Raw genomic sequence first — 15553 nt, 5'->3', positions numbered from 1 at the left:
CCTTTTCTTGCCGCGCCGGGCCCTCTTCCCGTTTTTCAAAGTCTGGGCGTTAAAGCGCAGATGGCTCCCGAGCGCTCTCCCGCCGGATTCCCGGTCTTCGCGGCCCCGAGACCCCGCAGTCGCTCTCGGGCACGTGTCGGGGCGAGTGGGCTGCCCGCCCCGCGGCTTCCCGGCCGGGCGTTTCTTGGCGTTCCGCGCAAGTTTGGCCCGAGACTCGGTGGTCTTTGCCGCGCACTGCGCACAATGGGTGCCCGCTCGGGCCCGCCTTGCGACCTGCGGGCCGAAGCGGACACGGGAGCGGCCGCGAAGCCCCAGCGGGGCCACCCCTGCCCCGCAGGCTCGTGAGCTGTTCCGCCTGCCCGCCGTGCCTCCGGCCGCAGCCTTCGCGCCAGCGCCCTCCTCGCGCCGCCTCACTCCTGCGTGCTCCACGTGACGCCCGGCCCTTCTCGGGGCCGCTTCTCCTGGCCCCTCGATCTCTCCTTCCCACCCTCCCCCTGCTTGGAGGAGGCCCACCCCCCACGTTGGACGAACCCCGAGTGTGCCGCGGGGAATTTTTTCGCAGGCCTTGGTTGCTCACGGCCTCCTTTAGTTGGGATGGTAATGCCCAGAGCTGCGTGTAACACACTAAGGTGCAGCCCTGGGGGCTGGAGCCCGCCGCGGGGGTCGGCTCGAGGGACTCAGTCGGGGATCGCGGGGGGTCTCCTTTGCCCCCGCACCGGGCTGATCTGGGTTCAGCGTCCTCTTGGTGGGGTGGGGGCTTAACTAGGAGGAAGGTGTGGCGGAAGGTGAACCACTAGTGTCGCTTTGACCCAGTGTTAGACACCCGTGTCTTCCTGGGGGAGCGCAGAATCCGGGGGCACTTGGGACTGTCGGGCTGACCCCGGACTGGCCGACTGTCGGGTGGTACTTGGCCCTGGGCGAGAGCCGGCGGGAGGGGCGGGGGTCCTAATCTCAGACTAACCCTGGTCGTTGAGCCTCCCTCGAAAGGCGTGTGCCGAGCATTTGGAAACTTACAGCCGCTGGCATTTTGGTTTTTGTTTTCCGAATTCTGTTCTTCGGACAGAGGCACCAAAATGACTAATCGCTTAACTTGCCGTTTGGGGCAGGCTTCCTGTGAGCCCTGAGTTTTCAAATCACAAACCTGAAGTGTCAATGAATTACAGTTTTTAACCCTAACAGTGTCCGAGCTAAGACTAGCATTTTGATTGGTTGCTGTACCGGTTGTTAATTCCCTAGCCACTCAAACTCCTCCCCACGACACGCTGAAGCAGCGACGGCACAGCGGGAAGAATGGTAACGCTTTTACGTTTTATTTCTGTATATAAGGGTTGCGGTGGTCGTGCGGGCAGAGGCTTGTGCGGGCTGGTTGCCCAGGATCCCAGGAACTAGACGAGAACCGCGGGGTGCCTCGTACCTGGGGCACAAGGTCTCTGTGCTGGGTCTGCGGTAATGCATGAATTGCAGTGGCCACTTGAAGCCAAGTCTAGTTAGTAATGACATTTTCACATCTGGGCAAGAAAAAATGTTGCTGTAATTTTCACACTTGATTTGTTTTTAAGATAAGAATGTTTTCGTTGCGATTCTAAGTTTAATGCTAAATACGAAGATTACTGGATGTAAAATATTGTGTGTTACAAATATCTTGCATGTTACACTGAAATATTCTGGAGATGTCAAAAGTAAAACAATCTTTAAGTAGTATTGTATTGTGCAAAATGTTTCTTTTATCAGCTCTCCTGCTTGTAAATGTACCTTTAATAAGGCTTGTACACATGCCATTCAGAGTGGCTTTCCACTACAGCTCTTACCAGATTTTTTATTTTCAGTGTGATTTGGCTGGAATATTAATTACAGTTGGTTGACATGTATTGACAATTGCATGACTTCTCTTTGGAGGCTGGTAGGTTCAGTATTGTTCTTTTCCCCCATCTTTTTCCTCCTAAATGTCAGTCTCTGCCTTTAGGGGATCTTATTGGAATTTTCTGGGGTTTGTACCCACCACCACTGGAGATCAGAGGGCCAGTCAATTGCATATAGTTGCTTTATACTTGTTTAAGCTGCATTCTATTTGAAGAGCCCATTTGGGATAACATTTAAATTTTACACGAGATTTACTTATTAGCATGTTCTCATCCTCTGGAATATGTCTAGATTTAGATGGGAGAGAAGGCAGATTGGAGAAGGTAGGCAAGGGGAGATGCAAAAAGGAAAAAAACCTCGGGTTATAGTTTGACACAATAAAAATGGATGCACGCCATTCCCTCATTTGATGACTGGTGGGCACTAATAGTTCACTGATCGTGGCCGTTAAGATTAAACTGTAGCTGTACTTTACTCTGTTACCTTAGTTTGAGTCTTATGTAATTGCTTCTGGTAATTTGAAATGACCATAAACTTTTAGGTTTGAAGGTCAGTGTTTTGATCCTTAAAGAATTATACTTGCCCTGCCACCTAAAAGGATTGCAACTTTTTTTGGTGATCTCTTAGGAAAAACGGACAGATATTTATGATGCACATTTTAGATTTTGAGCAGTTGTCATCCACTGAAAATAAGACTTTACTGAGGTTCATTTCAAGTTACGCTTAATTGTTTTAATAACTTGATAACTTCCAATCACCCAGCTTCATATTAAAGTTTTATTTATCAACAAAAATCATGAAACTCTTTACATGTTCTTTTGGTGTCTGTGCACTGGCCACCTTATTTGTTTCTTGCTCTGTCTCCCATTTTGATTTCATGCAACCGTTTAATAATAAAGTCTTGTGTGGATATGACTGATTGGTAGATACAAAATCATTTAAATTTAATTTCTTAAACAATTCTGTATGCATTTCCTTCTGCAAATTTCTTCTGAGAGTTAAGTGATTACAATTTTGTCCTAAAATATACTAAAAATTAGTTTGTGGACATAATATTTTCTCCCTTTTCATGTATTCCTATTTTTAGGAAGGCATCCCAGTTATACCTCTAGCGGATGTTGCTACAGTTTACTAAGGGGCTTTAGAATAACTATTTCCATAGTAAACTGCCTTCCTGAGTTCACCTTGATTTCATCTTTTCAATATTAACATCCCTAGTTTGTACCTGTAAACAGTTGCATTGGAATTTCCCATTTTGCCTTGACGGATGAACTCATTGCTGTACTTTGCAGTAGTATGGTTCATTTGGGATGGGCACTTTAAAACTGCCTAGTGTCTGGCAAAATATGCATGTCATGTAGCAAGCTACCTGGAGGGCAGAGTTTTAAAATCTAAAGATGACTGGAAAAGTAGACTATTATGTTAGTTTTCAGATGTTTTACAAGGTAGGTACATTGGCTTTACTGCATGGATTGGGTAGTAAGCAAAGTAGTTCCAATTCAGTTATCAACCGAAGCACAGCAGTACTTTTATTATTAACAGGACAGTAGTTACAGTTCTATCACTGCTGGTACATAAAAAAAAAACCAAAAGACTGTCTGATTTTAAAAAATGGACTCATTTTTTTCTTGGTTTCTTTTTATTTATTTATTTATTTTTTTGGAGACAGTCTCTGTTACCCAGACTGAGGTACAGTGACACCCTCACAGCTCATCCAAACTTGACCTCTTGGGTTTAGACAATTCTTCTGCCTCAGCCTCTGGGACTATAGGCTACAGGTGCAGGCCACCACGCCCAGCTAATTTTTGAATTTTTTTTGTAGTGACAAGGTCTTGCTGTTGTTGCCTAGGCTGGCCTTAAACTCATAGGCTCAAGCAGTCCTCTCCCTCAGCTTCCCAAAGTTCTGGGATTATAGGCATGAGCCACGCTGCCCAGCCTGTTTTAAATACTGGAGATTTTAGTCTATATCCTAGTGCTTCTTGAGTAATCTGAACATAGTTTGCTTTGTCAATTACTTTTAGAGTAGTTGCATGCTAAATTTACTGGCCTTTGATTCAGTAAAGTTGAGTTATTGTAAATAGTAAAGTTGAAACTCTGAGTAGATGGGTCTCAGTGTTAGCTTTCTTTGGAGCCTTTGACAAATTTCTGGAGTTAAAACTGCAGAAATTGATACCTCCAAGTCTTGATGAACATTTAAGGGATGAGTGTGCTTTTCATTTCAAATTCTCATATGTTATGAAAGATACTAAAAGTCATCTGGAATTGAAGAATACCACTGAAGTTTTCACTGCTTTTTGAGGTAAACATACTTGCCTCAGACCTGGGTTTTTTCCTCGAGCCATGTGACCCCTTCAATAAGTATGGTTTCAATATTGATGGGGTACTCTGTTGTCATCTAAGGCTGCCCTAATACAAGAATATTTTGAGTCTACTATTTTGGTGTGTGATTTATGGCCAACGTGAAGGTTTAGTTTTAGTCTTCAAGTGATATATGTTATGCTTGAAAGCATTATAAGGGAAGGAGAGTAACTTTTTTCCCGTTCCACTTAAAGCTGTGCGCATCAAGTGTGTGCAGATTCACAAATGGTTTTGCCTTTAGTTCTGCTCCACGTTTAGTAGATAGGGCACTGAACTGGATGCTGGAAGCGGGATGTTCTGTTGCTTCACTTCAACAGTGTGGTTTCAGGTAACATGACATGTTTGTGACTTGGTTTGCTGATCTGTGTGCTGGAAACAATGCTCACCACAGGAAGATTGCCTACATAGCCTGCTTTCATAGCTTGTGTATATTTATCCAGTGCCCTAATAGTTGATACTGCCAGTGATTTACTCCTGTGGAGTAAAGGTAAGCATGTTTTAGTTTCTGGAGTATTCTTCTGTGCATTGGAGCAAGGTATTTTTAAATGTGTGGGGTGGGAGGGAAGACTTGCATTTACTGGCAGTAATTGGCCGATCATCAAGGTGATGGTTTTAAGTATTGAGTCTTGCTCTGTAAACTCCTGCTTATCTAGACTTCATACCACCACTGTCGACAGAGCCAGGAAGTCTCTCCCTCCTTTAGTCTTAATGAGTAAGATAGATGGAACTGAGCAAATGAGCTCAAAAAGCAACCAACAGACAATGTCATGGAATGAATCTCCTACAAATTTTCCCTTATGCTTTTGAAAAGTAATGTTCCAAAAAGTCATCATGCAAGATAAAAATTATTTTCTGACTTTAGCATTGGTATAAAAATTGACTTCCAATAGAGAACTTTATGGAATTATGGATATGTAGTAATCTCAGTTAACCAGAACCTTAACCTCTAGGTTAAGGAAAGACCATTTCTTAACCTAGGCCAATGGGAGTTTACCTTATAAAGCTGAATGAGAGTTTATTTAAAAATAAAAATACAAGATGTCATTGCTTTCTTGTAATAAAATGAAGGAAAATGGGAAATGTTGGATTAAGCATGTGAGGTTTATTTTTAAAATTGTCATGTTTAATTTCTTAGTGTTCTACTGAGTTACCTTTTTTATAGTCATTTAGGTTCATTCTAAAGTATGAAGTAATGAAATTTAATATAGAGGAGAATTCATCTTGCTTTCAAAATGTTTAATCCATTGTACATTAGTCAAAATAGAATTTCTTTTCACACTTACCTTGAAAATGCCATCTTAACATATATAGAAAGGTGGAGGAGGAATACCTGTTTAATAATAGGGAAATAATACTGGAATTTAGATTTTGTTGACTGAAGTATTTTTGGGGGGGAGAATTTGTTTATTGGCCAACCTTAATGTCCTATTAATTTCAAATAGTTAAGTGGTTTTTCGGCCGGGTGTGGTGGCTCATGCCTGTAATTCCAGCACTTTGGGAGGTCGCGGTGAGAGGATTGCCTGAGCCCACAGGTTTGGGACCAACCTGGGCAACTTGGCGAGACCTCATCTCTACAGTAAATCAAAAAATTATCTGGGCGTGGTGGCACGCGCCTGTAGTTGAAGCTACATTTAAGACTGAGGCGGAAGGATCACCTGAGCCCATCAGGTCAAGGGTGCGGTGACCGTGAGTGTGCCACTGCACTTCAGCCTGGGTGACAGAGTGAGACTCTGACTCAAAAAAAAAAAGTGGTTTTCATGTATTATACACCAGATCTAAAAAGGTGGATTGTTTTTGGACTTGCCAAAAGTCTGTCCAGATATCTTCCAGGGTAGTTTTTATACAAATTCTAAAATAACTATTTTGCCATATGATAATTATCTAGTTGCCCTGTTACCTCCTCCTGCCCCCTTTTTTGGTAACTAGTCAATTAACTTTAAAATAAACCTGTAATTTCTAAAGGAAAATGCTCATGTCTTATGTACTGGGGAGATTTCATTATAGTTGGTTATTTTAGGATTTTCAAACATCCTAATGATGGATAAAATACTGGAAAAATTAAGGACTAGTGATGTGATTGAGTAAATATTACTGTAAAAAGTGACAGTGATTGGTCAGTTCTCTTATATACCTGAAATGTGTATCAGGTTGGTATTTTGTATTTTTTAAACTGTCAGAACTTGTTATGAAGCCACATCATGTAAAATTACAAGTTGTTAGGTACTGTTTACAAGTTATAGAATACTTAAAACAATTCCAAAATTGGGAGTGAGTGTAAGGTGTTGGCATTTTACCTTGAATAAGGTGTTTTGTGAACACTTTTTAGTGGAATTATCTTTAAACAAAATACTTATTGTTGTCCCGGGAGTATTAAACTTAGTGACCTCAGTAGTCCAGAGAATAAGTTTATTGATGGGGAAAAAACAGGATTATTAAATTGGAACATTTCCCACCAACCAGCATTGCTCCATATCTATTGCCTTCTATATTTTAGATTATTCTTTACTAAAATTACTAGTATGTGTGTAGGCAAGTTGTCCAGATGATTTTGGAAGCTACATTTAAAGGATCTTAAATGTCAAAAGACCTAATTTCCAATCTATATTTTTTATGTGGAATATTTACAAATTTCTGGGTTATTTCATGTCTGCAACATTAGAAATAATCTAGGATCCATTTATATAAAATGAGTCCTGGCCTTTTCCCTTTTATGTTGGAAAGTTAATACAGCCTAGAGAGTTAAAAAATATCAGACTGGCCAGCCATGGTGGCTCCTGCCTAAAATCCCAGCACTTTGGAAGGCCAAGGTGAGAGGATTACCTGAGCCCATGGGTTTGAGACTAGCCTGGGCAACTTGGGGAGACCTCATCTCTACAATAAATCAGAAAATTAGCCGGACATGGTGGCACATGCCTGTAGTTCCAGCTACTTGGAAGACTGAGGCTGAAGGATCATCTGAGCCCAGCAGGTCAAGGCTGTGGTGGCTGTGAGCGTGCCACTGCACTCTAGCCTGGGCAACATGGTGAGAACTCCAACTCAAAAAAAAAAAAAAAATCAGACCATTGAGTAAACGAAAAGGTTGCTGTATTGTGTTTAGATTGTGCTTTACCCATTCAAAATAGTAACTTATTGCTCACTTAGGATGTGTCAGACTGTGCCCTTTAAGTAAGTGTATTAGCTAGTTTAATTTTCACCGCAGATATCTGAGATAGGCTCTTATTACAGGTGGGGAACAGTCTTGGAATTTTATCTTTTTACTTAGGTCATACAGTTAGTAAGTGGCAGAGCTAGGGCTTATTAAACCCAGGCAGTTTGGCTTTATTGCCTCTAAGAAGGTGATGCAAATTTCCCCACACAGCAGCATGAATTTCTGAATTACACTGCATAACATTGCGATAGTCATCTACACTGAGTGGCATAACTTAATGCTTGTTATTTAATTTTATAATTTGGTGTAATACCAGTGTGAAAGCAAAGAGACTTTTGTTGTGTAGGTGCTATACTGTATTCATCCTTTGGATGCTGAATATTTAGTGTATAGCTAGAGTTAAGAAATTTTGTTAATAAACTACTGCAGATGAAGCCCTACATTTTAATTTGGATTATTGATTGATTTACAATTAAAGATCAGATTTTAAACATATATTACAGCATTAGAGGACATATGTTGCTACTGGAGCAAGTCTTGGTAGTTTTAATTTTGCTCCTCAGGATTTTTCTGAAGTTCCGTCTCTACTTTGTTGGAAAGTATCTGTACCTCTGTAGGAGTGACAGCAATTTGAAAATCATCTGAACTGATAATAGGTGTTGTGTCTTAAGCAAGGTACAGTCATAAAATACAGATAATTTGAATGGATATTATGCCATCTCAATCTGAGAGGGAGTGCCCATGCTTTCTAGGGAGGCTAAAGTTAGGTGCTCATTTAATCCTAAACTAATCCAGACCTTTCCCCACTGTACTACACAGCTAGTTTGCTGTATCTGCTGAATAAAGATAGAACAGATTTAATAAGTTCCATTTTAATGGAGATGAATGGATTTGGTGCAGTTTATGTTCGTTGTAGGATATTCACCTATTAAAGAAAGGTTTAACAACCTTTTTTTTTTTTTTGAATTGGAGTCTCTGTCACCCAGGCTGGAGTGCAGTGGCACGGTCATGGCTCAGTGCAGCTTCACCCTCAGCCTTCCAAGTAACTGGAACTACAGGTGTGTGCGCCACCACACCTGGCTAGTTTTTTTGATTTATTGCAGAGACGAGTTCTTGCCATGTTGTTTAGGCTGGTCTCAAACTCCTGAGCTCATGCAGTCCTCCCACCTCCGCCCCCTCTAAGTGATGGGATTATGGGTATGAGCCACTGTGTCCATCCCCTTTCTTAATTAGAGCAGAATATAAAGCTAGTGCTTTTGGGCTATCAAAATATTAATACATTTGTCTTGAAGAAGAGCCACTTAGGCTGTTGCTTAGAGAATATTTACACAACATTTGGAAAGTTTGAGAGCTGACTACTTACTGAACAAATTGAAAGGGGGACATTTTAGAACAGCAACTGGTGATTTATCTGGCAAAGATGAAAAATAGAACGTGGGAAGAAATGAGATGTATTTTGTATATTAATAAATGGTTCTGATTTTAGAAGCACTTCAGGGCATTCTGTGTTAGCATGGTGTATATTAGTGGTGACTGACCTATTAGTAGTGACTGACCTGTATATCGTATTTGAAGTAGAAGAAGGCAGAAGAGTGTATGTTAGGAAAAAAAATCCTTCTAAATAGTTGACAATTAAAAACAATTGGGGCAGAATTAGGAAAAACAGGCAATGCTTTAAGGAAGGTGGAGTACTTGACTCCTTATTTTTAAAGGTGCTAGATAGCTGAAGTCTTAGGACTAGTTTTGCTCTAGTGTTTTGAGAACCAGTACCCATTGTTGTTAGGTTAGAAAGGGATGGTATCTTCAGTGAACCCTGACGGCTAAGGCGGGCACATGTCACAACTTCTAAAGACTTCATCAAAGGTGTGGAGTTTCTTTAGAGAGCACTTGATTGGGCCCGCTATGAATTAATGAAATGAGTAAGCTTACCTAATTTAAGAAAATCTACTTTCTGTCCTGTAAAAAAAATTCGGGGCTTGTGAATAGTAATAGACCATACCTCATTCTGGTTTTATTTCTTTGTAATTGTTTTCTGTTTCTTAGTTTAAATTAGTGACACTTTCCCAATATGAATTTGCTTTGGCTAAATAAAATCACAACTAGTTCTGTCCCGATATTTGAATAGACCAGACAGAATTTTCTTGCCTTTCAGCTTTAGCTTTCTAAAATAAAGCTTTTGTTGTAACTGTGTTCAGGTTGAAATAGTTTCAGACTTTAATTATTTATTGTGGGAAATTTCTGTAATAGTTACAGGAATGGTAATTTGATAGTTAAGTGTCAACTTGACTGACGTGTCTCTGTTCTAGAAGGTGCCGTGAGCAAGAGCCTTGCTTTATAGTCAGTTCTGTGTCATTAAAGAGAGTATTTCCTCTCCTCCACCTGGCAAGGGTGAATGTTGGTCATAAGCTTGCCTCCGGGAAGGAGGTGCTCTAGAGTAAATATGTAAATAAGACAACTATTGGAAGATGCGTTGTTCAAATGAAAGAAAACGTATATTGGGAATTTTTTTCTATTTAATTTGCAATAAGTAAACATTCTAATACTGGGGACATTAAGGGTGTTTTGTTATGTTCATTTACTTAAGGCATGGAAATCTTATTTGAGGTTGTTTTCAAAATTATGCATTAAATAGCCCAGCTCTAGAATACATGTGCAAGTTGAAAACTTAAAAGTTAGCCTTGTCATTATAAGTAAAATAAGCCTGTGGTAAAATAGTAAGGTCAGTAACACCTCAGTTAATCAGGCATCTTTGAGGAACTGACCCTAGGACAGTTAAGAATGGGCCTTGAAGTAATATCCTAAAAGCCCACAGGATGGAGACACTTTCTAAGGAAAGGCCTGCTTGAATTTCTTTCCGGAGTTGGAAATGAATACCCACAGCCCCATCCCTACCCAGGCCCACCCCTGGTTAAAAAAGATGAGAAAACTGTGAGCAAGCTGGATCCCCCACCATGGTGAAATTTTTAGCTATCACATAACAAATTCTGACAGTTTATCCATAAAATAAAATCTCTAGTCCTGTCTCTTATAAAGGGTAGAAGGTGGGTATAGGGAAGCCTTTTTTCCCCTTGGTGCTAAGGGAGCATGTGTAAAAAGGATTACGGAGCTGTCAGATCCAAGCTTTTTGACTTTTTACTGTAACAGTAATGTTAATAAGACATCACGTTAAATTTTTGTTTTGAGTATTTTTGGTCTCAAATTGTCTTGGTGGTTTCCCACTTAACCACCCGTTACTTTTAGTATTTTAAATGCTTAAGTATTTTATTGCTGGTTAACTGAGGTTCTACTGTAAATCAATCATCTAATTAGTATACTGTGCTTCAGTGGATGATTTTCACTAAATTGTTTACATTTTATGTTGCTTTTGTCTTTATTAAGGACTCTTAGCACATCCAAAAAGTTAATTCACAACTCAGCTGTGACACTTAGGCTTTTCCATTTTATGTGCCAAGAGTTTTGTTAATGAGAGAACTGAAAAGTAGAAAAGGAGCTTCAGCATAGACACGATGATGGTTGCTGTGATAAGTGGGGAAGTGCAGAGCCTTTCAAGTTTAGTAATGATTTGGAACAAATTTTGGAAACTGAGATTCTGTCTTTCGCTGTTAACAATATTTAATTTGTAATTTAAGAAAAACAATGTACAGTATTTTTACTGTGGGTATACCTTTATCTTTTTAGCAAGTCAGAAGACAACTTGCTGCTTGCTCACTATTTTGTAATTATTCAGGAGCAGCAGTGACACGCAGAGCTTTCTGGAATAGGATGTTCTTGATTTGTGGTTATGTAGAAGGAATGGCATTTTACTATACTGCCCAGTAATTTGGCGCAGTTTGGGAAAGATGTGTTATTGATGTGGATAATATTTAAGGCAAAGTTTAATTTTTTTTTAGCATTTTAATACTGCTTTTTGTCTTTACAGGAAAATGTTTATAGGAGGCCTTAGCTGGGACACTACAAAGAAAGATCTGAAGGACTACTTTTCCAAATTTGGTGAAGTTGTAGACTGCACTCTGAAGTTAGATCCTATCACAGGGCGATCCAGGGGTTTTGGCTTTGTGCTCTTTAAGGAGTCGGAGAGTGTAGATAAGGTAGTGTGTCACATGTTCTGATCTGATCAGTTCATATACAGTGTTAAAACATGGGTCGTTTGATCCAATGAATTTGCCAGTGTAGGAAGGAAGAGCTAATAGTTCTCCCAATATATTTTATGAAGGGAGAGGCAAATTTCAGGAATTGCTTTCTGAATAATTTGTTTGCCAGGCTCTTAAGTTTTTAAATTAACTTAAAAAACACTGAGACTTAGAGATACCTAACTAAAAGTATATATTTTATCAGGTTCCCAGGATTACACATTTTGAAATTCTGTTAGGCAAGCAACTTTTGACTGAATCATTATTTTGGTCTTGGGCTAAAGGGAAGTAGCAACTATGTTTGTATATGCTGTTGGCAGTTAAAGGTGATGGTTATCCAGTAATGGGTTAATTTTGTGTACCTCTCCACCATTTTCTTCTTTTTTTTTTTGAATCTGTATCCCAGAGTGGAGAGCAGTGGCATGATCACAGCTACCACAGCCTCGATCTGCTGGACTCAGGTGTTCCTGCTGCCTCAGCCTCCCAAATAGCTGAGACTGTGCCACCATGCTCGGCTAATTATTGGATTTATTGTAGAGACAAGGTCTTGCCATGTTGCCCAGGGCAGTCTCAAACTACTGAGCTCAGGCAATCCTCTTGACTCAGCCTCTCAAAGTGCTGGGATTACCAGTGTGAGCCACCATACCTGGCCTCCCGTCTTTCCCTCCCCCACCATCCTACTGATCTTTAGATTTGGATACCTAATATATGAAAGTTGATGTTACATCACCATGTGACATGACAGTTTCATCTTGAGCCAACCAACATATGCCTGGCATTAACCCTATTTAACTGTACTTATTTTTAAGTAAGCTTCTTATATTCTGTGAACTTAAGTTAACTAATATTTAAAATGCAAACTTGAATTTCTTTAGGTCATGGATCAGAAAGAACATAAATTGAATGGGAAGGTGATTGATCCTAAAAGGGCCAAAGCCATGAAAACAAAAGAGCCGGTTAAAAAAATTTTTGTTGGTGGCCTTTCTCCAGATACACCTGAAGAGAAAATAAGGGAGTACTTTGGTGGTTTTGGTGAGGTATGTTATACATGTTTTGACCCAGTTTATGTCAAAAGTAGTGTGAATGTGATTGTCACATTAAGTAGACTCAGTCACTGGGTTTTTCACAGCTGTTCGGGCAGATTATGCAGTTTGTTTTGGAATAAGGATAATGTAAAATGGTTTATTGACAGATCTTTGCATTTACTCATTTACTGAGTACCTACTGTATGCAGAGTATTGCTAGGCACAGGGTACACAAAGATGAACTAGACAGGCATTCTTTTTAAAAATATTTCTTTTTAAAAATATTTCTGTGGGTTCTCACTTTGCCCAGGCTGTAGTGCAGTGACTTGCTCACAGCTCATGGGAGCCTCAACCTCCTGGGCTCAGGCTTCGCCTCAGCCTCCAAAGCACCTGGGACTACAGGTGTGTACCACACTTGGCAATTTTTTTGCTTTTTTGTAGAGACCAGGTTTTGCCATGTTGCCCAGGTTGGTCACTAACTCCTGAACTCAAGCATTCCTCCTGCCCTGGCCTTTCAAAATATCGGAATTATAGGTATGAACCACCATGCCCAGACTAGACAAGTATTCTTACCTTGAACTTTACAAGATGAGTAGAAGAAATAAAAGTATAGCCAATATTAGGAAGAGATCCAGATTAGAAGACAGCTTGTTGAGAATAAGAAAGGAATGAATGAAGACGAGGGTATAGCGACTCATCAGCATAATCACACTTGTAAGTGCAGATTCAGTGAAACTATAGACTGGTTGGTGAAATAGTGACACAGCAGACACTTCTTTTATGATTAATTATATAAAGCTAACTTGGGAAATTGGCCTTAGGCCCCAAGTGCAGCCTGTGGATTTTTTTTTGCTTGATTCAAAGAGAATTCGTGTTTTGTTGTTAGTATTGAGGAATTGAGACTCTGCCCACAAAATGTTTGCTGGATATCGAACTTATCCTACATATTTGCAAGAGCTAGCAGTCTTGGGCTGCCATTGGCTTCTGGCTGGCAGCTGTTCTGAAGCTCACTGATAGTAGTTCCCACCATGGGTTGGGTGCATGCTTTCCAGTCTGGTAGTCCTCAGCATCCTACTCCCTGTTTTCTTTCATGTGTAGACATTGTTGTTCTGTTTTCCTTAAAGTAGACTGTTTTCTCATTCTTTGTAAGCATTGGAGTTTGTGACACTCGAGTTAGGCAGTAAATATCAGCATCTGGGGAAACTTGTCCTTGTCAGTAGTTGCGAAGACTGTTGAGGTGAGGTGGATGTTCTAATTGAAGGATCCCTTAGAAGGACTAGAACAAAAAGGAAAAACACGTCACACAGTGGAGCTTCAGGGCCAAATACTTATTTTCTTTGTGCATTTCTCCCCATGGAACTTGCTGCTTTTAACGTCAGTAAAATACAGGCTAGCATATTAAAACTTGTGTCTTGATGTCAGGTGGAATCCATAGAGCTCCCCATGGACAACAAGACCAATAAGAGGCGTGGATTCTGCTTCATTACCTTTAAGGAAGAAGAACCAGTGAAGAAGATCATGGAAAAAAAGTACCACAATGTTGGTCTTAGTAAAGTAAGTCAATCATCTGTTTACACGTGGCAAAACTAGCTGTTTAATCATTTAGCTTTCAGTTTTTATGCTAGTGCTTTAAAGATACCTCATTGGCTACTTACTAAAGTCATTGATTAGTTTTTTATAGGGGGAGTAGGAGGGGCTCATTATTTTTAGTGGATTTTTGTCCAGTACCAAAATAATATTTTTCAGGACCTGACAAGAAGAATAAAGTAACATCTCTCTAGCAGATAGTATTTGGATGCATAGTGATTATTCTTAAGTACTAATGATTGATTTAACTGATAGACTGATTTAGAGGAAGGTATCACATTAGCCAGCTCTTTTAAACATATTGGTTACTATGATGATTACATTTATTGAGCAGCTTGTTTTCTGGAGTCAGTTTAATAACACAGTTTTTCTCTTTCAGTGTGAAATAAAAGTAGCCATGTCGAAGGAACAGTATCAGCAACAGCAGCAGTGGGGATCCCGAGGAGGATTTGCAGGAAGAGCTCGTGGAAGAGGTGGTGGTAAGCGAGAGCCTAGTTTACTCTGTCTTAAGCTTTTCTGCTTTTTAATTATCCTAAAGTAAAGATCTTTGCTGATCTTCTGACTTTAGTGAACCTATTAATGTGCTGCAGGCCCCAGTCAAAACTGGAACCAGGGATATAGTAACTATTGGAATCAAGGCTATGGCAACTATGGATATAACAGCCAAGGTTACGGTGGTTATGGAGGATATGACTACACTGGTTACAACAACTACTATGGATATGGTGATTATAGCAGTAAGTACGATACTTTTTATATTAACTGCTATTTGACATTTATTTTGTACAAATTTGGATAGGTAGAAAGGTTAGAGTAGCTTTGCCAAGTGCAACTGTCTTCAGGTTTCAAATTCCTGGAAACTTGAAACTGCAGCCATTTTCTTGCTCGGTTCCTCCCAGCCCATGTCACATGCACACTGTAAGGGTAGGGTGTGTGTGCTTTTAGATGTGTTGGCTGGACTTTTGTTTTTCTTGCATTTAAACATTTTAAGCCTAGTTCAGGTCATGTCAGCTCAAGGTACCTAGATGTCAGTTCTTGGACCAACCAACAATCTTGGCATGATGTGTCTTAATTCTATAAAACTGAATAATATCACATGTTGCCAGTTAAAACCAATAGTATCCTCATTTTAGGATCATTCATATAGAAATTCCTAAAACAGATGTTGAGCTTTTGATAGAGCAAAACACTTGAAAATTAGTCATGGAAAGTCTGACTTCATTGTGTACCTGCGAAGCTGCCCTTCCCCCCATACCTGATGGGCAGCACAGTGACTTGGAGTCATCAGGTAAAGAATTGTGATGGACGCAGTCTCAGCTTCGTTGGAGGAGAGAATGGTCCATTGGTGCGTTGTCTCAAGTGGTGTTCTTTTTTCCTTCCTTGGCTAGACCAGTTCTTGGAGTTACATCCTCTCTTAGGTGACTAGGCCTGCTGCACAATAATAG

General features: G+C 40.2%; 1 protein-coding gene across 1 annotated transcript in view; it reads left to right on the top strand.

Annotated features, from left to right (window-relative positions):
• Positions 1–1235: 1235 nt before the first annotated feature.
• Positions 1236–15553, top strand: part of HNRNPD (heterogeneous nuclear ribonucleoprotein D) — a 16549-nt gene continuing 2231 nt past the window's right edge. Inside the window, exons 1-6 of the mRNA XM_008057403.2 lie at positions 1236–1293; positions 11286–11454; positions 12372–12533; positions 13944–14075; positions 14488–14587; positions 14699–14845. Coding sequence (XP_008055594.1) covers positions 11290–11454; positions 12372–12533; positions 13944–14075; positions 14488–14587; positions 14699–14845 — 706 coding nt within the window. The 5' untranslated portion in view covers positions 1236–1293; positions 11286–11289. The remainder of the gene's footprint in view (positions 1294–11285; positions 11455–12371; positions 12534–13943; positions 14076–14487; positions 14588–14698; positions 14846–15553) is intronic.

Source organism: Carlito syrichta, unplaced genomic scaffold (genome assembly GCF_000164805.1).
Source record: "Carlito syrichta isolate Samal-C Ts95f unplaced genomic scaffold, Tarsius_syrichta-2.0.1 Scaffold87096, whole genome shotgun sequence".
Taxonomy (NCBI): domain Eukaryota; kingdom Metazoa; phylum Chordata; class Mammalia; order Primates; family Tarsiidae; genus Carlito; species Carlito syrichta.
Note: the sequence above shows the minus strand (reverse complement) of the source record. Positions and strands in the feature narration are given on the sequence as shown.